At 43.1% G+C, this 27,933-nt stretch overlaps 1 protein-coding gene across 8 annotated transcripts in view; it reads left to right on the plus strand.

Annotated features, from left to right (window-relative positions):
* Positions 1–27,933, plus strand: part of DOCK2 (dedicator of cytokinesis 2) — a 442,545-nt gene that overhangs the window by 12,151 nt on the left and 402,461 nt on the right. For 3 of the 8 annotated variants that reach the window (XR_001718032.4, XM_016954162.4, XM_063811658.1), the window contains exons 2-6: positions 5,361–5,444; positions 20,289–20,329; positions 21,532–21,587; positions 22,068–22,164; positions 25,292–25,440. Coding sequence is in view for 4 of the 8 variants with exons in the window: in XM_016954162.4 (XP_016809651.1) it covers positions 5,361–5,444; positions 20,289–20,329; positions 21,532–21,587; positions 22,068–22,164; positions 25,292–25,440 (427 nt within the window). In the remaining 4 variants the exon portion in view is untranslated. The remainder of the gene's footprint in view (positions 1–5,360; positions 5,445–20,288; positions 20,330–21,531; positions 21,588–22,067; positions 22,165–25,291; positions 25,441–27,933) is intronic. The other 5 variants (XM_063811659.1, XM_063811660.1, XM_063811662.1 and 2 more) reach the window with 3 other exon arrangements.

The following is a 27,933-nucleotide window of genomic DNA, read 5'->3' on the forward strand; positions in this document are numbered from 1 at the left end:
GACTTCAGGCACACTGCTTGCGCATTTTGATGAGCGCATTTCACTTGAATCCACCAAAGTGGACCTGCTGCTAGTTCTATTTCCCCCTGGAGTGGAGACTCTCCAAAGTGAGCTTCGGGCAATTACATTCTTTCTCCATTATTGCTTTTGTTCCTCTTACACAGCCACTTGTCCAAACTCTATTAACACTTGGTATTGGCTGAAGTTTGTGTTTTCAAACATGTCAGCAGATGGCAGGGCCCCAGATGAGGTACGAATCCATCTTGAAGGGTCACAGGGCACTCGATGGCTGCAATCAAAATTGGCAGCCAAGACGCGTCTTTTGAAGCAATCTTGATAAATGCAAGAAAGAATATAGCCAGAAGAAGGGACATAGCTGCCCTTCGTGTTCATTCACATCCCTTCCGTCCAATGAGCATTTCTTAAAAGTTCAATAAACATTGATTGCACTTCTACTGTGGGCCAGGCGCTAGGAATTCAGTGGTCAACAAGATAGGCTCAGTCTCCATCCTTACTGAGGCTGGATGTAACGAGGATATAAACAAGCCCAGTGTATGTGTAATAGAGTGTGATGCCTGGTGAGGAAGCAGGGACTCTGGACTCCACTCTAGGTTTGAATCCGCTTTCTGCCACTTTCTGTGTGGCTATGAGCAAGTTCCTTAACATCTCTTTGATTTTCTTGTATGTTACAGGAAGAGTAATAACTTGAGGTTACTATGAAGATTAAATGGGCTAATACAAGTAAAGTGCTAGGGATTTTTTTTTCTTTCTTTTTTTTTTTGCCGGCGTCTTGCTCTGTCACCCAGGCTGGAGTGCAGTGGTGTAATCTCGGCTGACTGCAACCTCTGCCTCCCAGGTTCAAGCGATTCTCCTGCCTCAGTCCCCCGAGTAGCTGGGACTACAGGTGCACCCCACCACACTTGGTTAATTTTTGTATTTTTAGTACAGACGGGGTTTCACCATGTTGGCCAGGCTGGTCTCAAACTCCTGACCTCAAGTGATCCACCTGCCTCCCCTAGTGTTGGGATTACAGGCGTGAGCCGCCGCACCTGGCAGTGCTGGGGATTTTGTCTGTCTTATCTATCACTGTGACTATAGTACTCAGAGCAATATCTAGCACCAAGTAGGTACTACATACTGTGTCTACAGTAGTTAGGACAGTATCTAGCACACACTAGATGTTCACATGGATATCTGTTGAAAACACCATGGAGTATATACTTGGCATTTAAAATGTGCTCTAAATATTTACCATTTTCTTAGGAAGCAGGTTGTGCAGTAGTTAGAATTTAGACTTCGAGATCTATCTATATATCTTATTAGGTGGAGAAGTTGTTTACCCACCCCTTCCTCAGTTTCCTTATATATAAATCAAAGAGAAACATTGAACTTATCTCCTAAAATTGCACAAAGCACAGAGACCCTTCTTTAGTTGTTTTTGTGAGCCACTGTGCTAGAGCAATGGTGTTTACTTTCACCTTAGCTCCCTCTATTTGAACTCCTGATGAATAGAGTACTTCAATATGTTTAGGTGGAATTGGTAGCTAATCAGTGGATTCGATTTCCAGGGTTGCTAGAAGTTCCATCTGCCTCAAAATAGCAGTCCAGTGGCTTGCCAACCTGGGATTTCCAATGTGAGTCCTTGCTGGAGTCAGTGACCCAAGATGGCTCCATACTTGGGAACATCCCTTTGATCCTTGGCCATAAATGCTTTGTTCTGGGTGGGCTTGTCAGGATGCCAGTTTCTGTTTTGGTTCCTATGTATGGTGCTTTGGTACAAGGAGAGGTCAAGTCTTTCCTAGGGAATGTGTCAGTATTCCCCAGGGCTTGGCGACCTGGCACGATGGGGAAGCTGGAATGAGTATTTGCGGGAATGGCTGAGGGCCTGAGGGGCTGTGGGTAGGCTTCCCTGATTTGTCTATCTTTTGTGGACAGGCACTGGGCAGGGTGGAGCTGGCCATGATTTCTTCCTCTTGTTTTTCTGCCTTTTTCATCCCTTGTTCAAAAGTTGAGAGTGGTTAGGCCCATCTTAGACTGGTCAGAAGCAAATGAAGGACAGAGATAAGCCATCAAACGTAGCAGAGGGGCATTCTGGCTCGGAGCTTCCTGTTAGTCATCTAGAAGACTAAACAGAATTGTGTATTCATAGGCAAAGCCACTTCCTTTGTCAGTCATGTCTGCTTTTCTTCAAATGGAGCCTTAAGAGGCCCTTATGCAAAGGCAGAAATAGATTTATAAATTAAGTGCCAAAGTCAGTTACTTTCATTTTTGTAATCAGTGAGTACTTGGAATGAATACGGATCTTCACCTTGAATACCCAGTTTCAAGATCTGTCCAGGACATCTTAAGCCAATCTACTGGCACCTTCTCACCTGACATTGCTGGGCAGAGGATGAGGGAAGATTCCCGAGGAAAGCAGGGAGGAGCTGGTCAGGGAGTAACACACAGTCCTGCCCCACCTCCACATATCTGATGGACACCCCTGATTTGCTCGTGCTCCAGAGACTAACACACATTGTGCCTGGTTTTCTTCTGTTGGAAGCCTCAGTTGCTTCCACCATCCTGTCCAGTTCTACTGCCAAGTCCTCAGGCAGACCACTTGGGCTGAAAGAGCAGGGAGCTGAGTCTACCCAGTGAGGACACCAGCAAACTGGAGTATGTCCAAGCAACAGCAGCCTATGAGGGGAAGGGGGTTGAAATCAGGCCAAGTGCGGAGGGAATGAAGAAACAGGCTGCGTTTATGCAGGAGGAGAGAAGCCTCAGCATCCCCCGAGGGCCCTCTCAAGATTTGCTTTTGGACAAAGGATTAATTTGATTAAGTGTTGGTCGACAGAGCAGTTGGTTGCAAAGTGCAGGAAAGGAGATTTAAAGGCTACACAAAGCTCTGAAGGAGTGAGCCTTGTTCAGGAGATAATATAATGCTAATAAAAAGAAAAGTGACTACATTTACTGAGCACTTACTATAGCTGGACATTAAGTCAAGTCGTGTATGGGCATTAATTTCAGCTGAGCCTCCCAGGAACCCAGTAAGGTTGGGACCATTATTTCTTGCATTCTACAGTCAGAGGAACTGAGGCTTAGGGAGATGCAGCCACTTGCTCAAGCAGGCTGCCCCTGGCTCCTACAGTGCCTTTGTGTGGATTACAAAAAGATATCCCTCCTCTGGTGGGCACAGTGCCAGGGCAGGGTGCAAGCCTTGGCAAGCAGATTGTAGGTTGGGTGCCAGCCTTCACTGCTCTCTTGGCTGGGTGGCCTTCTGCAGGGCACAGCCTGGGCAGTTGTACACTGCAGCCCTAGGCTTGAGGCCAGAGCCAGGAAAAGACAGAACTGGCCTCAAAAGCCACATCTGTCTGACTCCAGAGACAACTAGCTCTTAACTCCTAAGCTTTATCATCTCTCAGGATGGAGACTTCATCTCTCTGAATGCACACAAAAGGGAGGTTAGGGATATGGGGCACACCTGGGAGTAGAGGGGACAGCCTGTGCTCCTTTCCATTGAAGCATCCTAAAAACCCTGTGAGATAGGTACTGTTAACATCCCCATTGTAAGAAAGTGAGGCAGAGAGGTGAAGTCACTTGCCCAAGATCACACAGTAGTGAGTGGCAGAGCTGGGGTTCCTTCTGAACCACTCTGGTCTTTTAATGTGGTTTAGGCAGACGTGTTGGGGAGATTGGACCAGGGGAAGGAGGAAGGAGGGAAGAGAGAGGGAAGGAAGGGAAGGAGATAAGTGGGAAGAGGCAGAGATGAATGAGAGTTAGAGACTGGCGGTGGTGTCTGTGATGCAAAAGAATCTGCACAGAACCCAGTGGCATTTCACCCAGCTTCTGCATAGGGGTTAGACACAGAGCAGCATTGGCCATTTAGACCCTGGTCACTTAATGGATCAGCCTATGGTCCATATCCTCAAAGTTAAAAGGAGGTAATTATGAAGAGGTGTACCTGTAGAGTAGAGGAGTAGGAAAGAGCATGGGCCTGTACTCCCAGTTCCAGCATTGTGTGACCTTGGGCAAGGCAAGTAACCTCTCTCTGTCTGAGTTTCTGTATCTGAAATTTGGAAATAATAAGACTTCTCACTTGCGAGGAGTATTGTGAGAATTAAAGGAGTAAATGCACGTGGAGAACTTAGAATCATGTCTGGGATATAAGTGATTGCTACACACTCATTCTTATTAGGATCCACACTGATAAGCCACTTCCAGAAAAGTGGGGCCTGCCTACGTTTAGTTCCTCTTTAGGAATAATAACCTTTTTACAGTGGTATCTTCTTATCTTAGCTCCCCACCCAACATTGTGGGGTGGGTAAGAGTGGCACAATAATGCCTACTTTAAAAGTGGGGAAACGGATTCAGAGGGAAAGTGAGTCTGTTTTGTAGCTGTCACCAGCTAGAGCGGGTTTGGAGGAGTCTGGAGACGTAGCTACTGCCTGTTGTGTGGGCCCTTGCAGCAGGGCCAAGGGCGTCATGAGGGACTGGAGCTCACACTGGGGTCTTCCTCCTAGTAAATCTCCTACACAGGTTCCTTCCCTTGCGTAGCCCTCTCCATGGTCCCATTGGTGCTGTGCTGGCTGGGGAGGAGCATGGGCCCAGCTCAGCTGGCCCTGCCTGCAGGAAGCCTCCTGTGGCCCCCATGCATGGCTCCAGCATGCTATCTCCTGTGCTCTCAAAGCACCTGTACCTCCTGAGCCCAGACCATCCATCAGGTTATTGCAGGTGGACCTGTCAGCTTCTCCCATTAGAATACAAGGCCCTGGCTGTCTAATTCTACCATTTGGTTACTGGTTATGGAGCATTACAACACGGCAGGCTCTTCACATGCTGGGACTGTCTTTCTTTCTCATAATAATTTGCCATAGATCCCTGGGGTGCCTGAGCTGGGACTCAACCCCAGGCCTGGCTGAAGGAGAGGCTCAGGGTCTCAGAGGCCACAGCTGCCTGGCTGTCCTGCCATCCTGCTCACCAGTGCATCTCTCCTACCTCGCATAGCACCTCACCACACTTCAGGTGCTTAGTATGCAGTTGTTTCTTTTTAATTGTAGCAAAACATGCATAACAAATGATGTAACATTTTAACTGCCTGGTGTACAGTAAGAGGACAGTCCATAGTAAATATCAGCAGCCTCCTTGTCACTCAGGCTCAATGCAGGCTCAATGCAAGGTCAACTTTGGTTAATAGAAGGTCTTGGGAGCCAGGCTGAGTCTGAAATGACTCTTGTGGCAGGCAATAGGTTTCTGTGTCGGTTTTGTTTAGCCCAGGTGGGCTGCGTGGGCATGGGATGGACTTGAGGCAGGGATAGCAGGAAGGAGCAGAGACTAACGAGATCTAGAGGTCTCACCTAGCTGTCTTTCTTTCTGTTTCACAGCCATATACAACTTCCAAGGCAGCGGAGCCCCCCAGCTCTCCCTGCAGATCGGCGATGTGGTGCGAATACAGGAGACGTGTGGAGGTGAGTCACTGGCCCACGCCCCAGGTGCTGGACCCTTGGCTGATGGAAGCCTATAGTACACCCAGGCCCCTCAGCCCTCTCTCTGAACCTGCAACTGTGTGGTCTATTTAAACACGTTTTGGTAACGCTGGTAATTAGAATTTACTAAACAGAAATGCTTTCTCATTTTAGGAATGTATGTTTCATAGCAAAAGCCTAACTGGGTGGTTCGATGTTTGTTATGCTCTCCATTTGCTTCAGCTATGTGGCTATTCAGCCTGTGACTCTTCCTAGATACAGTTCTTTATTAGTATTAATATCACGATAAAGGGAAATAAGCATCATTAGGGTTTGGAAGGGTCCCATAAATCACACCTCTAATTCCAGGAGAGCCGATGTGCACAGTTGTGTGGTTTGTTTACTGCATGAAGGCACCCAGCCCAGGGAGCAGGAGCTCACTCCCCTCCCCAAGCTGGGAGCCCTGTCTTGGGCAATGTGGTGGCATCTCTTTCTTTCTCCCACAAAGGTGCCATTGCCTTGTGAAGCCAGGTGTCTACTGGGCTGTGTCCACCCATGGTGGTGTGCTGGTAGGGAGTGCTTTTTAAAATTTGCACAAAGATGAATGGCCTTGGACTCATAAGTCAGGCAGTTGGAAATCAACATGTCATTGATAAACTTGATATTGGGAGCATGCTTGGGCATGAGAACCAAATGAGCTGCTGATCTGTTACCTGCAGTCAGGCAGGCTCCCACCCCTCACTGGCCCAATTGGCCTACCACAGTTCCCTCCTACCTGGGCCTGCTGGTACCTCCTGCTGCATGGAGGGCACAGAGCCTGGGCTTCCTGTGTCTCGGCAGAGTGGTAGAGGAAGAAGAGAGAGTGTATTGAGCACATAGGCCTGTTCTGCCCCCAGTGAATCCATCAGAGGAGGCCTTGGGGAGGGAGTGAGGGTCAGGGAGGAGGCAGGTGTGCCATTGTGAAGGAGTCCTTTCCTGGGGAAAGGCGGTCACCTGCAGGAGTAGCAATCTTTGGTCCTTTCCACAAAATAGACACTGTGCTAAGTTCTTTATAACACATGATCCTAGTCACTCCTCACCACAACCCACAGGACAGGCAGTGTCATTTCCAGTGCTGGATTAGCTACATGCAACCTCCTAGGCAACAGAGCCCCTAGCTGGGTCTGCAGATTTGTACAAGGATGCTTGTGTAAACACATACACACACACACACACACAAAGACACACACAAAGACACACACAAACATACATATGTACATATATACACATATGCATACCTGTGCATGTAGATACAACAAAAAACATACAGAAAACCATTTTGTGGGCAAATAATTTGAAATTTGATATGTCAAGACAACTTTAAAAGGGGTCATGGGGGAAATGAGAACTTTGTTCATCTTCCTTATATTTATTTTATGCTTTAGTATTATTTTTACTTGGGGTTGTAGATGAGGGGATACCGTACACTTTTCAGTGTCCAGGGCCTGCAAAGTTCACACTCCGGCCCTGTTGAAACCTTTTACGCAAGGAGTGGACAAGGCTGGAGGACAGGGGTGGGGACGCTGTCCTAGAGAATTGAATTGGGTCTGTGATTCCACGCACCCTGCCCCCTGCTCACAGCATAACCCTATCTTTTACAAATCTAGTTCTGCCAGTGGCAGATAAGCAAACTGTAGGTGACTACCAAAGGCAAAGAATGAAAATAAAAACAGCAGCAACTCTCCTGAGTGCCTCTTTCATGCTACTGGATGCTAATCCTGAGAAACACACACGAGACCTCACATTTGCAGGTGAGGAAATGGAGGCAGTGAAATGACTCATCTAAGGTTGCACAGTGAGGATTTTTTTTTTTTTTTTTTTTTAAGACGGACTCTTGCTTTTGTCTCCCAAGCTGGAGTGCAGTGATGCGATCTCGGCTCACTGCAGCCTCCGCCTCCCAGATTCAACTGATTCTTGTGCCTCAGCCTCATTAGTAGCTGGGATTACCAGCATGTGCCACCACGCCTGTATTTTCAGTAGAGACGGGGTTTCGCCATGTTGGCCAGGCTGGTCTCAAACACCTGGCCCTAGGTGATTCGTGCACCTCGGCCTCCCAAAGTGCTGGGATGACAGGGGTGAGCCACCGCACCTGGCCCCAGTGGCTCTTTTCTGATAGCCAAGCCCACACTCTTTCCTCCACCCATGCCTGCCAAAACAACGACAAGGCCTTGGTCATTATTTTCTGTGTCCTACATTGTGAAATCCAGATGAGTATTTTTCTCTTCGTTGTATGCAGTTTCCCTGAATAGAAAGCTTGAGGGAATAAACCTCCCACACAGGCTGCCATAGTCAGAGCCTTGCCAGTACCTTTCCCTGGCCTGGTGCCCTGACCTTTACGAAGGCTACTCTGGTGGACTCAAGCCACCTTTATTCATCTCTGGGACACCTTTATCCTTTCTTTGGTTCTGGTTTTCCATTTCTAATTCAATTAGTCTTATTTTAATGTATCTTTGTAAATTAGTCACAATAACTTGCTGGAAAAAGCTGGATATATTCATTGGTAAATGGCTAATAATTTATTAATTATTTGAAAAGACAGTGTTTGGAAGTGTGCTAGAATGATTCTAGCTATCTGAGGAAATATCATATCTCCTGGTACGCAAATTATTAGGACTTCTCATGCATACGCTCATGGCCATGCAGAGTTTTCAAATAGGGGATCCAAAGTCTTCTTGGGGTGCCTTGAGTGGCAGAAGGTAATGGAGCTGGAGGGGGTCTGAGAGCAGGTCTGGTGTTGTCTGCTTTCAGATGGGGTGTGTGGTCTGCGATTCTGATTGAAAAAAAATGATTCCTCTAAAAATATAAAAGGTGTGAAAACCACAATGTTAGTCAAAAATTAGTCAAAACTGTGTAGTAGAAAGAATATGGGTGTACCCGTGAAACCTTCTTACAGAAAACTACTTCAAAACCAAAATCCAGCCAACTGAGAGGTGAATCACAATACAAGAATATTGGATTAAAAATCTGTGATAAAAGGAAATAGTGGCTAATATTGGGTCCAAATGAATCGATTTATAAAAATTGATATTAAAAACAGTAGGAATTTCTTGTAGAAGGGACAAACATAAAAAAGCAGTGTGATTTTTTTCCTTCAACCACTTCCTTCAGTCATATTTGGTTGACATCTTTCCTGAGATTTGGTGACATCAGAAGACTTTAATCTTATATCCATGTGCTGCTCACCCACTTCTTCCCTTTCACCCATTCAAACAAGACCTGGGGAAGGAGTGAGTTTGGGATGTTTTCTTTCCTATTCTTTGTCTTCTCTACTGAAATAAGCCTAATGATTGGCCAGTCCACCGTACAAATAGTCATGTAGTTGAGGAATGAAATGCCAGATGCCCCTGACATCATGATATTTATGGCTACCATAAAGAATGTTATTGTTGGGAACCTAGACAATATTTTTAAAAATCTAATAAAGTTGAGACTTGGGAGGAGAATGGAAGATAATAGCTAACTCAATGACATCACTTTCACAACAAAGTCAATGAATATTAATTGGAAATAAAACATGGAATTAAAAAAATAACCACGTCTATCTTTGAATGCTTTTCATAACAATTTTCATTTTAGAGAAGTTTTCAGGAAATCTTTTTAGTGATAAAGAAACATTGAATCAAAGTTCAAATGTCCCTCAATTTCACTTGGTTTCTTTTTCTTCTGCTAAATACAAATAAGATTAAATAAAATTTTTATTTATATCCCAGCACTTTGGGAGGCAGAGGCGGGCGGATCATGAGGTCAGGAGATCGAGACCCTCCTGGCTAACATGGTGAAACCCCATCTCTACTAAAAATACAAAAAATTAGCCTGGTGTGGTAGCAGGTGCCTGTAGTCCCAGCTACTCAGGAGGCTGAGGCAGGAGAATTGCGTGAACCTGGGAGGCAGAGCTTGCAGTAAGCCAAGATCGCACCACTGCACTCCAGCCTGGGAGACAGAGCAAGCCTCCGTCTCAAAAAAAAAAAAATGTATTTATATAGTATCTTCACCATATGCTCATTTTTATGAGAGTATTTTAAAAACCATATTTTATCTTTTTATCTCTCTGTCATTCTATGTATATAAATATAAACGAAGAGTTGACTGGAATGATATTAATAGTGTTTTTCTGTGTAATGGGATTCAGGATAATTCTTTAAGCTTATATGTTTGTACTTTTCTGTTTAGTTTAAATTCTTTATAATAGCATATATTAGTTTTAAACAAACAAACAAAAATGCAGTCTTTAAGTTGGGCATGGTGGTGTATACCTATAGTCCTAGCTACCTGGGAGGCTGAGGCAGGAGGATCCCTTGAGCCCAGGAGTTTAAGACTAACAAGACTCCATCTCTGAAAAATAAGGCGAAAAAAGTATGAAGAATAAAATAACAATCACTTACATTCCAACCACCTATAATTAATCATTGCCAACACCTGAGGATATTTGCTTCCAATCTACAAGACTGCATTATTATTATTATTATTATTATTATTATTATTATTATTATTGAGATGGGGGTTTCTCTTTGTTGCCCAGTCTGGTCTCCAACTCCAGGGCCCAAGCAGTCCTCCTGCCTCAGCCTTCCAAGTACCTGGGATTACAGATGCATGCCACCTTGCCGGGCTTTCAATAGTTTTAAAATCTTCCCCACCACCCCCAATAAAGAAATGAAAAGAGCACTGGCTTTTGAATTAGAAAGTTATTCCCTGCTTCTGCTACCCACTAGTGGAGTCATCTTGGGTATGTAAGCTTTAGGTTTCTCATCTGTTAAGTGGGTTGTTTTCACCTTGCTCCTGAGCTTCTTATGGGGATAAAATGAGAAAAAGTAAAGAAGCTGTCTACCACCAGCCTGGCTCATAGAAGGTTCTCTGTGTTTGTTAATTCCATCCTCTCCCCTATTATGTAGTGCTGTATTGAAACTGGCAGATGTATATTTTTACAACATGGCCCAGAAGCTGAATCTTTTCCTGGAATGGGTGAGACTAGCCCTTCCTTGCCTATGTACTAAATTTACTCAGCTGAATGAAGAGGGAGAACAGGACCCTAAACTGGAAGCTTAAACAAGGGTGAATTTCACTTTTTATTATAAGGATAATATATTATTATGATAAAAACTCACATAGTTCAAGATGGTACTCATGCTAGGCCATGCTAAGCCTTAGACATCAAATGCTGACTTCATTGCCCATATTATATCTCTCATGCTGCCTCTTTTATCCAGAGGCGGCATAAACATTCTGTGTTTTAGATGTGGAAAACACAGGTAAGTGTATTGAGCAGTAGGAATTCATCATAGAAGGGACAAACATAAAAAAAAGCAGTGTTATTTTATTTCCCCCCAGTCACTTCCTCCAGTCATATTTGATTGACACCTTTCCTGATATTTGATGACATCAGAAGACTTCAATCTCATATATTGTGCAGCTCACCTACTTCTTCTGTTTCCCCAGTTTGAACAAGACCTGGGGAAGGAGGGAGTTTGGGGTGCTTTCTTTCCAGTTCTTTGTCTTCTCTACTGAAATAAGCCCTCTATGATCAGCTTGTCCATTGTAGAAATAGCCAGGTAGCTGGGGAATGAGATGCCAGATGCCCCTGACATCTTTGTGTGAAGCTCCTGGAATGCACTCATACTGTGTTTGGATGTAGTTTTGGGGTGGAGGAACTGTATCATGCCCTCCTAAGGCAACAACTTCCTGCCTCCAAAGGCTGACGTGAGAGAATTGCTTGAGCCCAGGAGTTCGAGGCTGCAGTGAGGCATGATCATGCCACTGCACTCCAGACTCAGAGGCAGAGTGAGATCTTCTCTCTAAAAATAAATAAATAAATAAACAAATAAAATCAGAGGAATGAGGGAGGAGATGGATAGAGCATCCTCTGCTTTGAAAAAATAGCGCATTGCTTTTGTTGTTGCTGTTTTCTAGAAATGCAACTACATACTCTATGTACTATTCTGAGACCTTCTGTTCTCATTTGAAAATATTGGAGTGCTTTCTAAGTGAACACATATCTATTACCACATTGTTGGTTTGGCTGCAAAAGCTTGGCACAAGGAGATTTTGAATGTACCCCTCACTGAGGAGGGCACACCAAGAGCCATAGGCAGTGGCTTCCATGCTAATAACTCCTTTGAGGGTGATCTTGACCTATCCAAATTCTTTGCTTTTAATATAAGTGAGGACATTATAAGCACTTAACATGGAATCTTTTTAAAGCACCACCTTGCAAGGTGATAGTCTTTTGTTCAGGTCTGCTGTAGTGACAGGTCACTTTGAAAAGGACTCCATTTTCTTCAGTAAGGCTGCTCCATTATCAGCCGTGTGTATGTGAAGTTTTCCTCTCTTCTGAGTGAGGATGAGGCTCAGACGTCAGTAAACTTCCATTATGTTTCATTTGCGGCATGTCTATTTGCTTTGTTGTGATGGAAATATGTTGAAATGACTTTAGTGCAAAAAAAAAATGATATTATAAATCCATAGGTCCTGAAAATAAAATAGAAAATATGCCCAACTTTCTCTGCATTATTATTATTTTAATTGATTTTTTTAGAAGAATGGTATCTACTAACTCTTTTGGACACTGGACAAACTCTCTGAGTTTTTAATCCAATTTAAGCCTGATAAGACACTATTATTATTCCCATGAGATGTGAGGCACTATTATTCTCATTTTATAGATGAGGGGACTGAGGCTCAGAAGAAAGTATTAACAGGTCCATGATTGCACAGTTAAGTAGCAGATCTCCAACAAATTCAGACTTTCATTGCAGAGCTCATACTCTTTAAAAATTTTTTTAATTGTATATGTTTAAGGTATACAACATGATGTTATGAGATACATAATAGGTAGTAAGGTAGTAAGATAGTTATGATAGTGAAACAAATGACCATATCCATCATCTCACATAGTTACCCTTCTTTTTTGTTTTTGTTTTGGTGGCATCAGCAGCTAAAATCTAATCATTTAGCAGAAAGCTCAAATACAGTACAATTTTATTGACTATAGATCCCTTGTTGTACATTAGATCTCTAGACTTGTTCTTCCTACATATCTGTTACCCTGTAACCTCTAACCTACGTTTCCCCATTTCATTCCTCCCATCCCCTACCCTCCCTGGTAACCCCTGTTTCATTCTCTATGTCTGTATATTTGACTCTTTTTTTTGTTCCATATATAAATGAAATAATGCAATACTTTCTGTGTCTGTCATATTTCACTTAGCATAATGTCTTCCAGGTTCATCCATGCTGTGACAAATGGCAAGATCTCCTCCTTTTTAAAGGGTGAATAATATTCCATTGTATATGTATATTACAGTTTCTTTATCTACTCATCCATTGGTGAGAGCACTTGGGTTGTTTCCATATCTTGGCTATTGTGAATAGTGCTGTAACGAATATGAGAGTATAGACATCTTTGCAAGACAGTTATTTCATTTTCTTTGGATATATGCCTTGAAGAGGAATTGCTGGATCATATGCTAGTTCTATTTTTAATTTCTTTAGGAACTTCCATACCTTTTTCAACAATGACTACCAATCTACATTCTCACCAACAGTGTAGAAGAGTTCCCCTTTTTCCACACCCTCGCCAACATTTGTTATCTCTTGACTTTTTGATAATAGCCATTTTCACAGGCGTGAGGTGATAGCTCATTGTGGTTTGATTTTCATTTTTCTAACAACTAATGATGTCAAACACCTTTCCATATATCTGTTGGCCATTTGCATGTCTTCCTTGGAGAAATGTCTATTCAGTTTCTTTGCCTATTCTGTAATCAGGTTATTTATTTTTATACTATTGAGTTATATGAGTTCTTTATAAAATTTTTGATATTAACCCCTTATTAGATGTATAGTTTGCAATTTTTTCCCTAATTCACAGGTTTTTGTTTCATTTTGTTGTTTTCTTTGGTATGCAGAAAGTTTTTAGTAGTCAGGATTCACACTCTTAACCAGTGTATTAGTCTGTTTTCACACTGCTGTAAAGAACTACCTGAGACTGGGTAATTTATGAAGAAAAGAGGTTTAATTGACTCACAGTTCTGCATGGCTGGAGAGGCCTCAGGAAACTTAAAATCATGGTGGAAGATGAAGGGGAAGCAAGGCATGTTTTACATGGCAGCAGGAGAGAGAGAGAACAAGAAGGGAAGTGCCATACTTTTAAACCATCAGATCTCGTGAGAACTCACTTACTATCACAAGAACAGAATGGGGGAAACCGTCCCTATGATCCAGTCACTTCCCACCAGGTCCCTCCCCTGACACATGGGGATTACAATTTGAGATGAGAAGTGGGTGGGGACACAGAGCCAAATCACATTATTCCTCCCCTGGCCCTTCCCAAATCTCATGTCCTTCTTACATTGCAAAATCAGTCATGCCTTCCCAACAGTCCCCCAAAGTCTTAACTCACTCCAGCATTAACTCAAAAGGCCGAGTCCAAAGTCTCATCTGAGACAAGGCAAGTTCCTTCCACATATGAGCCTGTAAAATCAAAACAACAAGTCAGTTACTTCCAAGATACAATGGGGGTACAAGCATTGGGTAAATTCTCTCATTCTGAAAAGGAGAAATTAGCCAAAACAAAGGGGCTACAGGCCTCATGCAAGTCCGAAACCCAGCTGGGCAGCCATTGAATCATAAAGCTCTAAAATCTCCTTTGATTCCATGTCTCACATCTATGCAAGGCCACATTGATGCAAGGGATGGGTCCCCAAGGCCTTGGGCAGCTCTGCCTCTATGGCATTGCAGGGTACAGACCCCACAGCTTCTTTCACAAGCTGGTATTGAGTACCTGCAGGTTTTCTAGGCACACAGTGCAAGCTGTTGGTGGATCTACAATTCTGGGGTCTGGAGGATGGTGACCCTCTTCTCACAGCTCCACTAGGCAGTGCCTCACGGGGGACTCTGTGTGGGGGCTCCAACCCCACATTTCCCTGCTGCACTGCCCTAGTAGAGGTTATCCATGAAGATTCTGCCCCTGCAGAAGACTTCTGCCTGGACATCCAGGCATTTCCATACATCCTCTGAAATCTAAGCAGAGATTCCCAAAGCTCAACTCTTGTCTCCCGTGCACCTGCAGGCCTAACACCACATGAAAGCCACCAAATCTTGGGGCCTGAACCCTCTGAAACAACAGTTTGAGCTGTACCTTGGCCCCTTTTAGCCATAGCTGGAGGTGGAGTGGCTAGCATACAGGGTGCCAAGTCCTGAGGCTGCACAGCAACAGGGCCCTGGGCCCAGCCCACAAAACCATATTTCCTTCCTAGGCCTCTGGGCCTGTGATTGGAGGGGCTGATGTGAAGATCTCTGAAATGCCCTGGAGACATTTTCCCTATTATCTTGGCTGTTAACCTTCAGCTCCTTGTTACTTATATAAATTTCTGCAGCTCGTTTGAATTTCTCCACAGAAAATGGGTTTTTCTTTTCTACCACATGGTCAGGCTGAAAATTTTCCAAACTTTTACTCTCTGCTTCCCTTTTAAACATAATTTCCAATTTCAGACCATCTCTTTGTGAATGCATATGACTATATACTTTTAGAAACAGCCAGGTCAAATCTTGAATGCTATGCTGCTTAGAAATTTATTCTGCCAGATACCCTAAATCATCTCTCTTAAGTTCAGATTTTTACAGATCTCTAGGGCAGGGGAAAAGTGCTGCCAGCCAGTCTTTTGCCAAAGCATAGCTAGAGTGACCTTTGCTCCAGTTCCTAAGAAGTTCCTCCTTTCCATCTGAGAGCACCTCATCCTGGATTTCATTGTCCATATCACTATCAGTATTTTGGTCAAAACCATTCAACAAGTCTCTAGCAAGTTCCAAACTTTCCCACATCTTTCTATCTTTTTCTGAGCCCTTTAAACTGTTCCAACCTCTGCCCAGTTCCAAAACTGATTCCAGATTTTCAGGTATCTTATAGCAGTCCCTGACTTTTCTCAGTACCAAGTTTCTGTATTATTCTGTTTTCACACTGTTATAAAGAACTACCCGAGACTGGGTAATTTATGAAGAAAAGAGGTTTAATTCACTTGCAGTTCTGCATGGCTAAAGAGGCCGCAGAAAACTTACAATCATGGTGGAAGGTGAAGGGGGAAGCAGGCACATCTTACATGGCAGCAGGAGAGAGAGACAGCAAGGGGAAAGTGCCACATTTTTAAACCATCCGATCTCATGAGAACTCGCTATCACCAGAACAGCATGAGGGAAATCACCCCTATGATCCAATCACCTCCGACCAGGTCCCTCCTCTGACATAAGGGGATTAAAATTTGGTATGAGATTTTGGTGGGGACACAAAGTCAAATCATATCAACCAGTGATAGGTACAAGCTTCCATCTGATCTCAATATTATTATATATTTCAACACACAAGAAAGAGAAAGCACTCTTAAGCACTCATCACTCATCTAAATGTCAGCATACTTATATATGTTTATACATAAGTATCAGCATACTTATATATGTTTATACATAAGTATCAGCATGCTTATATATGTTTATACATAAGTATCAGCATGCTTATATATGTTTATACATAAGTATCAGCATGCTTATATATGTTTATACATAAGTATCAGCATGCTTATATATGTTTATACATAAGTATCAGCATGCTTATATATGTTTATACATAAGTATCAGCATGCTTATATATGTTTATACATAAGTATCAGCATGCTTATATATGTTTATACATAAGTATCAGCATGCTTATATATGTTTATACATAAGTATCAGCATGCTTATATATGTTTATACATAAATATCAGCATGCTTATATATGTTTATACATAAGTATCAGCATGCTTATATATGTTTATACATAAGTATCAGCATGCTTATATATGTTTATACATAAGTATCAGCATGCTTATATATGTTTATATATAAGTATCAGCATGCTTATATATGTTTATATATAAGTATCAGCATGCTTATATATGTTTATATATAAATATGGTAGTGGGAGAACTTATATATGTGTGTGTATGTTTATATGTATATACACGTTTATATGTATATACACATATGTATGTGCTTGCTTCAGACATTTGTTTTTAAGAAATAAAAATTTCTAGTGCAATTGAAATCCCTTTTTACCCCTCCTCTATTCTTTTTTCTTTTGTCCATATGTAGGTAACACTTATCCTGAAATCAGTATGTTTTTTTCCCATCCAACTTTTTGTACCTTTGCCAGATGCATACACTTTTTAACTTTGTCTAAAAAAATAGTGTTTGTAGCACTCCTCTGAGGCTAGGTGTTATTTCCCTCACTTTACAGATAGAAACACTGAGGCTTAAGTGACATGACCAAAGGCCATGTGGCTTGGAAATGGCATAGGGAGGACTGGATCTCTAGACCTTGGATTCTTTTTTGATGTTGTGGGATATTTTAAATCTCCTGCCTCCCTTGACTCTTAGAGGATTTGAGACTCTAGATATATTTGATATTGGTATTTGAGATGTGAAAAGGGAGGATTATTTGAATAATTGGCACTTTATAATTTTCCAAAAGAATTGTAAAAATTTTTCCTTTTCTCATCTTCCTCCAGAATGCATGTCTAGTCAGTCCAGGCTACTGTGTATCATAAACTGCTTAAATAAGAGGAATTTATTCCTCATACTTATGGAGACTGGAAAGTTGAAGATCTAGGCACCAGCGGATCTGGTTTCTGGTGGGGGCTGCTTCTTGGTTTGTAGATGGCTGTGTTCTTGTCATAGCCTCTCACATGGCAGAGAGCAAAGAGAGAGGGAGCAAACTCTCCTGTAAGGGCACTAATCCCATTCATAAAGGCTCCATTCTCATGACCTAATTACCTCCCAAGGACCCCACCTCCTAATGCCATCACATCAGGTGTCAGAATTGCAACATACGAATTTTGGGAGGACACATTCAGTCCATAGCAATGCACACTGTGAATTTTATGTTAAAGAAAGTGGTTATCTCATGGAAATGGTTAGCAAAAAAGCCCTTGTTATTGTTGAATTCAAAAGAGTGTTGAACTCAGGAGCGGGTTCTGGGACATGGTAAATGCCATGTTACACTGAGCCTGCTTTTGATCATGGTGTCCACTGTCCAGGAATTTTTCTCTTTTGTACCAACCGTTGTTATCTGCCCAGTCATGTTTTGGAGCATAGATAGATATAGCTGATTTGTGACCATATTAGGGAACCAACATCAGTGGTCAGAGATAAATGACCTGGCAGAAGTAAAAATGCCAGAAAAAAGTCATAAGGATAGTCCGGATGCAGTAGATGCACTAGGCATGGGTTTGGATTCTGGTTTGGCTGCTTTTCTGCTAAAGAATGTGTTGGAATTTCTTCCCCACCTGTTTGATCTCAGTGTCACCATCCAGCAAGTGGAGATAAAGCCTTCTTGCAATGAATCCCTGGGGATTTATTCCTGGAAGCATGTAGCCCAGTGCAATATACATAGTTGGTGCACAATTAATATTGATTGAACTTGAACCTGGGAGCCAGAATAAGAATATTGAGTGTAAGTGTCAGCAGAATCCTGTCGTCAGGAGTGAGGTGCAACTCTGAGAATTAGGAAACCTATAAGACGTACACACATAACCGAGTTTTGAGGGTCAGAGCAGGCAAACTCCTTGGATCCAGGAAGACAAGTTACCTTAATGGAGTCCCTGTCACAGAGATGCAGATGTGGACATGAGTTTTGTGTAGGGACCATCTGTTGGTCCCTCGATTGTTTTTCTGTTTTTTGGTGGATTTTAGTGACCTTAGCCATCATGTGGGTTCAAGTCACTGCTACCAGATGACCCTATCTCTATTTGCACTCTAACCCCATCACATGGGAGACAATGTGGCCAACCAGCTTTAAGGATTGGCTTTGAAGTCACATAAGCTTGAGTTTGAACTCTGGTTGTATGATCTTGGCCCAGCCCATCAATTGACTTGAATATCAATTTCCTCATCTATAAAATGGGAATGATAATACTTAGCTCACAGTGTCGCTCTGAGGATTAAATGAGAGAATGCCTGTACAACGTTTAGCATACAGCTTTGCATGTTGCAGGTGACCAGTGAAAGACAGGTAATAATAATATTACAAAGTTGCATTTCTGTCTAGTCGGTGAAAAGGGGCAACTAAAGGAGGTTGTTGTAGCACAGCGCAGCAGGGTGTTGCTTGAGTGTAAATCTCAGCTGCATCACCCACTAGCTGTGTGACCATCAGCAAGCTGCTTAATCTCTGTGCCTGTCTATTTTCATTTGCAGAGCTGAAGCAGTAATAGTACCTACTTAATAGGATTGTTGTAAAGATTAATTTACAATAAGACAAAATAAAAAATGTCAACAGAGTTACCAGCACATAGGAAGCACTTAGAAAGTATAAGCAGTATTGTTAATTATGGATTATTTTTCAACAGTTATTGACAAATAATTAGAGGCCACTGAAAATAGAATGTGATGCTTCATGAAGTAGAACATCTTCCATCACTGGAAGTATTCAGGTGGAAAGTAGCTTAGTGGAGATTTAGTTTTGGAGATTTAGACATTGAGAAGTTGGAAATATTAATATTAGGTAACCATCAAATCATTCCCTCATAATATAGGAAGCATAGGTGATAGTTGCTTATGTTGAAAACCTGACACTGCAACCTACTAGCTGTGTGATCCTTGGAAAGTCACTTAACTTCTCTGTGCCTCAGGTAGGCCACTCATTTGTAAAATAGGATAATAACCGTTCCTACTTCATGCGGTTGTTATGAATATTGAAGGGCTTAATATATAAAGAGTGCTTAGAATGGTATTTTTATTTCCCACCTGAGATTCTCTTTCCAACCTCCCTTTCTTCCTTCTGTTTTTCCTCTCTCCTTCCTTTCTCCTTTTCTCCTTCCTCTCACTTTCTGTCACTCAAAAAGAAGCTATCACGGCCCCCTGTTGCTTCAGAGTTTCCTTTAGGACCTGGCCGTCAGGCTGGCTCATGACTATGAAGGGTGACTTTGCATTTTAAGTTGTTTGTTTTTGGGCTTGGTTGTATGTCTGTTGGGAACATATTTCATCAACAATCTGTCAGCCCGGTAATGAGGGTCTGCTAATGAGGCTCCTGACAGACGCGTTTTATTTACAAAGATGACAAATGCCACTCCTTGGCTGTGTTGGAATCATTTCAAAGGCCAGCGGACTCATTACAGTTATCAGGACTTGCTGCACTCAGGCGTATTTTGTCTGAGGACTGTGGGTAATTTGGATTTCTGCTCATTGATACATTTTTTAATATAATATTCCTGCAAAGGGTAGATCTCTTAAAATCCCTGTCCCTTTATCTGTCCCTAAACTTACTTGTTTTGTAACAACTAACTTTTGTAAATCGCATTTTAGACACTATTTGCTGCTGTTAGAACTGTCAGTGTTATTTTAGGATGTTTGCCCAAATCAGGAGCATTTCTATGTCCCGAAGGCAGGAATTGAAAGCATGCAGATGGTCACAGGGCCCAGGAAGGCAATGGACACAAGGGAGGGGTTGCGTTGAGACTGGCGGACTGGAGGCAGATGCTCTGCCTGGTGGACCCTGCTGCTCTTCTCCTCCCAGCCAGTTGGGAGCACTGGCCAGCACTACTGGGGCTCCTGATTTTTCAAAATCAGGAGCACCTTTATATGAAGTCTATTTTTAGATGTTATTTTGAGATGTTGGCAACCAATTCAACAGATTTCAAAGACTATGAGCTTCCAGAGTTTGATCTGTACCCAAGGTCTAAAGCAATTTGCAGTAGTTTTACTAGTTTAAAACAAAACAAAACAGAAAAACACTAGCAACAAACTTGTAATCAATGAGGGACCTGTTTCTTTGTTTTCTTTTTGCAGACTGGTATAGGGGATACCTCATAAAGCACAAAATGTTACAGGTAAGGTCACCTGGTTTTTATTTGTGTCAGTACTGGATGTCTTCATATGGCCCCGCTATCCCATCTGAGCAGGTCTCTCCCACCATTGCTCCTCAGCAAAGGGAATCCATCTCTCCCTCCTGTGCCCTGTGCTCTCTGACCTCTGTGCCTTGTCACTCGCTGTGCTCAGCTCCCTCCCACTTTCCCTCATTCTTTAAGGTTCATCTCTGGTGCCATCTCCCTGCAACTTTTCCTGATATGCCACTCACTTATGATTTCTCCCTTCCTCGAGTCTCTGTGGAATTGTGCGTTATAAATTTGAAATTTATTCTACCGCCTTCCTTTAGAGTTGTTTGCAGCATTCAGTCATCTCCTCATCTGTATACCCAGGTCAACACAGAAAGGACAGGCCTGATTTCTACTTTTGAGGGCTTCCCTTGTGCTAACCTCACATTTCACTATCGTCTCCATGAGAGCAGGCGCTTGCTTTGCTTGTCTCATTTTCTCTCACAGCACTTAGCACAGTGACCAGATGTCCCCAGTATGCACATTGGTTGCATTTATGAAGGGATTTCCAAGTAATTGATAAACTTACCTTGTTAACTGAGCCAAATGTATGGAGTAAGGAAATAATAGAAGCTTCTTCCTTCTTCCCTGACATGCTGTGTCGGGAGGGATGGTCCTACTCTGCTCTCTCAAAGAACAATGGAATAAATGCAGGCAGAATAGGTCTCAAATCGAACTAGCCCAAATGCACCTAGGAACATTGTTGCTTCAGGACCAGTTATTTCTGACCTTCCAGTTGTTCCTGACTGTGAAGGTGACCGCTTTCCGGAATCGGGCAGGCAATGGGAGAAGCAGAGCTCCTCGTCTCGCTTAAAGTCAGTGAGTGGTTTAGGTTGTCTTTCAAACAATACTGTCTTATAGCCCACCTGCAGGATGAGTGGCCATAATGGGTTGGAGCATCCCTTGGGATCTAGGGCTATGGTGAGATCTAGGGCTATTGTGGGATCTAGAGCAACTGATGGAGAACTGGAGGGAAAGCCAGATCTAAACAAGTAGATTTAGAATCCAGCCCCTGTTCTATCTGGCTCTGGGTTTATTCCTTTAAAGTCTGGGGATTTTATAAGCCAGTAGCTTTTGGAAAAAAATTATAAAGACCTAGGGTCATTCATTTCTGTGGTGATATATCTTTTTATTTTATTTTGTTTTGTTTCCAACAGGGCGTTTTTCCTAAGTCATTTATCCACATCAAGGAAGTGACAGTTGAGAAAAGAAGGTATTTGCCATTCTTCACCAGACTTGAGCCTCCAGTGGCTCATGGGTGTCTCTGTCCTGTTTATTTTGAAAATCTGACTTGGAAGATCTGAGGGTTGCTCAGCTTATCTTCTTTGTGCCTGTGTATATTTGTGGGTCTCCTTTCTGTTACTCAATGGGAGATCTAATCCAAATTGATTCATATTGAGATCTGACTCTGAGGGGGTATTAGTTTGGAGAATCAAACTTTTTGCTGGCAGCTACCTTAGAACTGTATTAAAGTAGATTAATCCTAAATAATGAGCCCACCCTAGCGAAGGAGGACATAACAAAGCAAGTCCCTTGTATTTGCATAATGTAATTGGTCTGGCTATTGGAGGTGTTTTAGTCTAATGTCAGGAAGGCCCCTCCGCAGCTGCAGCTTAATGCAAATTTGTTGGTGTTTTATCTTTTTAGCACCTGGGTCTCAATTTCACACCACTTTTTCTCCCACCTTAAATAGAAATACTGAGAACATCATTCCTGCAGAAATTCCTCTGGCACAAGAAGTGACAACGACACTTTGGGAATGGGGAAGCATCTGGAAACAACTCTATGTGGTGAGACTCAGAACTCTGCTCCCTGAGGTGGAAGCTTCTTGCAATCTTCAGTTTGTTTCCAGTTTTCATTTTAGCATTGAGTCAGGCAGGTGGAGGTGGCTTTGGTGAAATAGCAGAGCGCACACTATTACGTATGAGGACATCAAGGCCCAGAGAGGATCAGGGACTTTCTCAAAGCCACAGAGCTAGTGACAGAGCCATAATCAATGGAGTCTGCTGTGAACCTTCGGTGTTTAGTGCAGAAGTTGTCAAACTTGAGCATGCATAAGAATCACCTTAAGAACTGTTAAAAATAAAGCTTCCTCCCAAGGGGTTTAATAATCTGCATTTTTAATAAACTCAGATTTGATTTGCTAGTCTGCTGATAACACATTGAGAAATACTGTTCTTATACTTTAACCAATGGCTATTGTCCTCACATCTATGAAGAAGTTTTGACTTTGGAAAAACAAAGAATATATTTTTGCATTTGTTTTCCCTGTTTTGAAGCAAATCTAATTTTAAATCCTCCTTTGATGCTCTAAAGCTCCTAATGAAAGCAATTAGCTAAGCAAACCATTAAGCTGAGAGTGAAAATGTCAACCAAGGCTTACTGCATGTTTATTATGGCACTGTGGACACCTGCTGGTGTATGCACAGGATTTGTAGACTTACCTTTCGTGGTCTTAAATGTTGACTCCCATGTGGACATTTCATAATATGAAGATATAATTGGCACACTCAATTTTACATGTTTCTCAAAGTTTTTAGAAAAGTGTAGGGGACAAATAGTATCCTTGTGGCTAAAGCAATTTTTTGTTCATCTCCACTACGCGCCGACCTTTTTTTTTTTTTAATTTTATTTTTATTTTTTTGAGATGGAGTCTCCCTCTGTTGCCCAGGCTGGAGTGCAATGGCATGATCTTGGCTCACTGCAGCCTCTGCCTCCTGGGTTCAAGTGATTATCCTGCCTTGGCCTCCTGAGTAGCTGGGATTACAGGTGCCCGCCACCACGCCCAGCTAATTTTTTGTATTTTTAGTAGAGATGGGGTTTCATCATGTTGGTCAGGCTGGCCTTGAACTCCTGACCTCAGGTGATCCACCCACCTTGGCCTTCCAAAGTGCTGAGATTACAGGCATGAGCCACCACGCCCGGCCTACTACCCCTTTTAAAACATCACAATCACACCTACCATTGAAGCTTGGCATTTTCCCTTAGGAAATCTTTGAATAGCAGTAAGTCCATTTACTCTAGTCAGGAGATCCTTCAACATCTAGTACTTCGGTATCACATTCCTGATTCTTGCCATATCTGCATACAACCTGTGTAATATTTACTTAATAGCTGCTTTGGATCTCCTTTCAGTAAACCTGAATCTATAGACATAAAGAATGAGATAGCATGCTGCATCATTCCAGCAGTTCTTGATTCCCCGTCACCAACTAGATGCCCCACAATTCAGTTCAACTCTGACTACCCAGGGTTAGTGCCAGACTCCATGGGTTTAAAGCCTCAATCCCACAAGATTGCCCTCACTTTAGATGCCAGTCGCAAGTCCTGGGTTCCCAGGCTACCTGAACTTCTGTTGGACTTGGCTATAAATTCAGGGATTCTCACTACCCCTCCCTGCCTGGGCACCCCCTTTTTTCACTTCCGGTTTCATAATTTGTTAGAACAACTCAGAGAACTCAGGAAAGTGCTATACATATGATTACGGTTTTATTATAAAGAATGTAATTCAGGATCAGCCTTGTGGAAGAGACACAGGGCTAGGCATAGAGGGGCATAGGGCTTCCGTGTCCTCGGCATACTGCCCTCCCAGCACATTGATGTGTTCACCTTCTGGGAAGCCCCTCAAATGTTATTAACCAAGAGTTTTAATCAGAGTTTCATTACACAGGCATGATTGATTAAATTATTGGCTATTGGTACTTGAGCTCAATCCTCAGTCCCCCTCCCCTCCCAGAGGTTGGGGTGGGGCAGGTGGAGGGGAGTGGGGCTAAGTTCCAACCCTCTAATCATGTGATTGGGGGTTTGGTTCCTAGTTGGTTCCTCTGCAACCAGCCCCTCATCCTGAAGCTATCTAGGGGCCCACCTAGAATCACCTCATTAGCATAAACTCAGGTATCATTGAAAGGGGATTGTTAGGAATAACAAAATACATTCTTATCACTCTGGTCATTGCAGGAGTTTTAGGAGCACTGCTTCAAGAACCAAGGACAAAAACCAAGTGTGTATATATATATATATTTTTGTTTTTGTTTTTTTAATTATACCACCCACACTTTCCCAAATGGAAAGACAAAAGTACTTGGCACAATTGGAAGAACATTATTCATCTAAATACAATGAAAACAAGATAACATTATTTTTATAAAAAAAAATTTAGAGACAGGGTCTTGCTCTGTCACCCCCGCTGAAGTGCAGTGGGACCATCATAGCTCACTGTAGTGCTAAACTCCTGGGCTCAAGCGATCCTCCCGCCTTAGCCTCCGGAACATGCTTGCTATTGTACCTGTCAAAAGCTCTGAGTCCAAGACCTTTTCTCTCTGTTTGTTAAAAAAGACATTAACAATATGTGAGAGGTGTTAGAGACATATTACTATGAAACTGCAACTTTCTCTTTCCCTTACACAGAAGGATGGAAACGGAGTGGGAGAGAATCACCTAGGGATCCATGTTGTTTGACCTTGTATCTTTGTACCATGAAGAGCCATCTTGCTTCCCATAGGTGGTATGCGTGCCACACTTTGGAGAATGCTGCCCTAGAAGCAGTCCTTTATCACCAGAGAAATGGCCCTGGCTCCCAGCCTCAAAAGGCCTGAGCTCTGGGACCTCCATTAGGGCAGATGTTCGTAGCATTCCTGTTCAATAAATATCTTTTTAGATAAAGTCAGAAATCACTCATTCCTTAACCAAGAAATGATTGAGATTTTTATTTTTGCTTTTGGGAGATCCCTGTGGTCCACGGGGAATAAATACATCAACGACTAGGACCCCCACCTAATCCTTTTGTAGTGGGTAGGGCAGGGAGAGAGCCTCAGGCCATGGCCCTTGACCACACTCACCTGACTTTGGCACAGCCTGCCAAATAGATGGTCATGCCCCTTTAACACAGGTGATTATGGGTTGTTTCTTGTCTCCTAGGCCAGCAAAAAGGAGCGTTTTCTCCAGGTGCAGTCCATGATGTACGATCTGATGGAGTGGAGGTCCCAGCTTCTCTCAGGAACCTTACCCAAGGATGAGCTGAAGGAACTGAAGCAGAAAGTCACGTCCAAAATTGACTATGGCAACAAGTAACCTCTCTTTCCTCTGCAAAGAGGTTTCTTCCCCCAGCCATCCTCTTTCTTCCCTCTCTCCCCAGAAGCTTGTTTTCATTTTTAGATTCAATTTTGTCACTTTCTGTTTGGGAGAAGGTTGTGACCAATGGCTGTGCTTGCGTGCTGTTGTTACCACCCCTGGGGGACCTAGGGACATGCAGGTGGAGAGAAGGCTTGTACTTAACACGGTGTTATTACCGGGCTGAGAGATTTAGGACGCTCATTTAACCTACTTCCGATGGACTAGGGAGCATAGTCATGCTGGTTCACTTTCAGCTTAGTTGTCATTTTATACCTGCATTTGCAAAACTCTCCCTTAAATCCCAGTGTGAGACTTAATGTCTGTTCCCCCATCCTAAAGTAGCCAACCCACACACCATCAACTAACTCAAATGCACAATTACAAAAATGTTTCCTCAAAAGGGAAGAGAAGTAAAAATTGGTTGGATTTGAATGCTATGAAGTTAAGGAGAAAATGAACCAATTATTTGAGGTGGGACAACCCACTGATAATAACATTATAAGTAACTCTTAATCAGAGCTCATTGTACACCAGGCTTGGTGCTAAGTGTTTTACAGGCATTGTCTCATTTAATTCTTATAATAACTCTATGGAGTATGCAGTTTGATTATCCCCACTTTTTTCAGATAAAGAAACTGAGGGTTTTCAGTAGGGTAGGTAACTTGTCCAGAGTCGCGCAGCTAGTAAATGACAGAATCTGAACTTAGACCCAGGCAGTCTGGCTCCAGGGTCCACCTGGAGTACAGGGCCTCCTGGAGTGGAGTCCAGGGCCTCACCACTCTGCTACTTGGATAGCATTTGAGAACTATAAGGACCTTCCCTCCCTCCTGATCTTTTGAATGGCTTCCAAACATTCTGTTCATTTGTTCATTCATTCCTACCACAAACATGTATTGAGCACTTATAGTTGGCTGGATTTCCTGCTAGGTATTGGGGCTGTAGAAATAAAAGTCCCTGTCCACTAAAGGGTCACAGTTCCAATTAGGAGTAAGCCACAAGTAAACTGCTGATATGTACTGTGATAAGTTCGATAGCTCAGGAAGCAAGAGTTACTTTTAATGAGCCTTAGAGAAGGAAGTCAAGGAAGACTTCCTGAAGGAGGCGACCCCTGAGCTGAAGTTTGAAGGATAAAGAGATATTAAGCAGGCTAAAAAAGGAGGGTCAGGGGCTCATGAGAGAGCATGGCATACTCAAGGAACTGCAAAGTGGGTCTGAAGGCTGGAACACAGGGCCTGAGGGGGAAGTAAAAAGCCCATTTAATGGGAATAAAAAGAAGTTTCCCCAGCAGCCAGGCCAGGCTTTCTTGCCCTGCCATAAGCACTAGGAGGAGGATTCAGAGAGGAAAGTCAATGGCTCCAACTCACAGCTGGTCTCCATCCCAGGAACACAGTCCCTCTGCTGATGCCCCATTGGCATCTGGCAAGCGTGTCCAAATCTGCTTATAAAGCACATCATCCTAAAGTGACAGGAAGGGTTTGCCCCGCAGCTGCTACTGCCATTGGTTCCATGATGTCTTTAGCTGAGCACAGTTGCAGCTGAGTGTATGGGAATTGAGGGCTGCTTTACAATGACATCTACGACCTTCAAATGTTGTTTTCTCAATGGGGGCTCCTGAGAAGAAGGACCAGGGATGGAAGAAGTGGTCACCACTCGTAGGAAGCCTTCCCTGATTTTCCACTACCCGCCTTGGCCCGGGGTAGGTGCTCTTGAAGGCCCTGAGTAGTAATTGCCTCCTTTTTGGCCTGGCTTCCCTCCTATTGTGGAAGATCCTATAGATGTTGACTGTCTAAAGCACCTCTCTGCCTGTGCCTGGAACAAGGTCTGCACATAGTAGGTTCTCAGTGAGTGACAACTGAGTGAGTGGGCGAATGGTGGTGATGGGAGAAAAAGAAGAAAGAGGGTCCTCCCTAAACCAGCCCCTCCTCTGCAGCATCCTCTGACCTATAGCCCTGTGCTTTTAGTTCTGTCAGTTTCCTTTGGGGAAGTGAGAGATGCTCTGTGGCACAGACTGAGACCTCAAGCTCAGGGGCCCCCTTATTCACCTGACTTCTTCAGCTGCAAGCGAGAGAGTTGGGCATCTTATCACTGGCCTGATAGTTTAGGTGCTCAGAGCTCTGGTATGGGATGGGCAGCTTCCCCAAATCCAGGAGACCCAGCGTCTGGGCCAAGTGTCAGGATCAGCCTGGGAACACCCACCTCCAACTTCCAGCAGCTGGGATAGTGGGTGGGGGTGGCAAAAAGTGGAACTGAACCTTGGAGAAATGATCAGAATGAGCTTGTTTCTTCTCTCATTCATTCCGTTCCTTCATTCAGATATCAAACTTTCTTTGCACACCTGGTAGGCCCCAAGGGTACAGGGTACAGACACATACACAATACAGTCTCTGTTTTTAACAACAATCAAAAAGCAAGCAATGAGAACCAGTGATAACTTCTGAAGCGCTCAC

Source organism: Pan troglodytes, chromosome 4, assembly GCF_028858775.2.
Source record: "Pan troglodytes isolate AG18354 chromosome 4, NHGRI_mPanTro3-v2.0_pri, whole genome shotgun sequence".
NCBI classification, from domain to species: Eukaryota; Metazoa; Chordata; class Mammalia; order Primates; family Hominidae; genus Pan; species Pan troglodytes.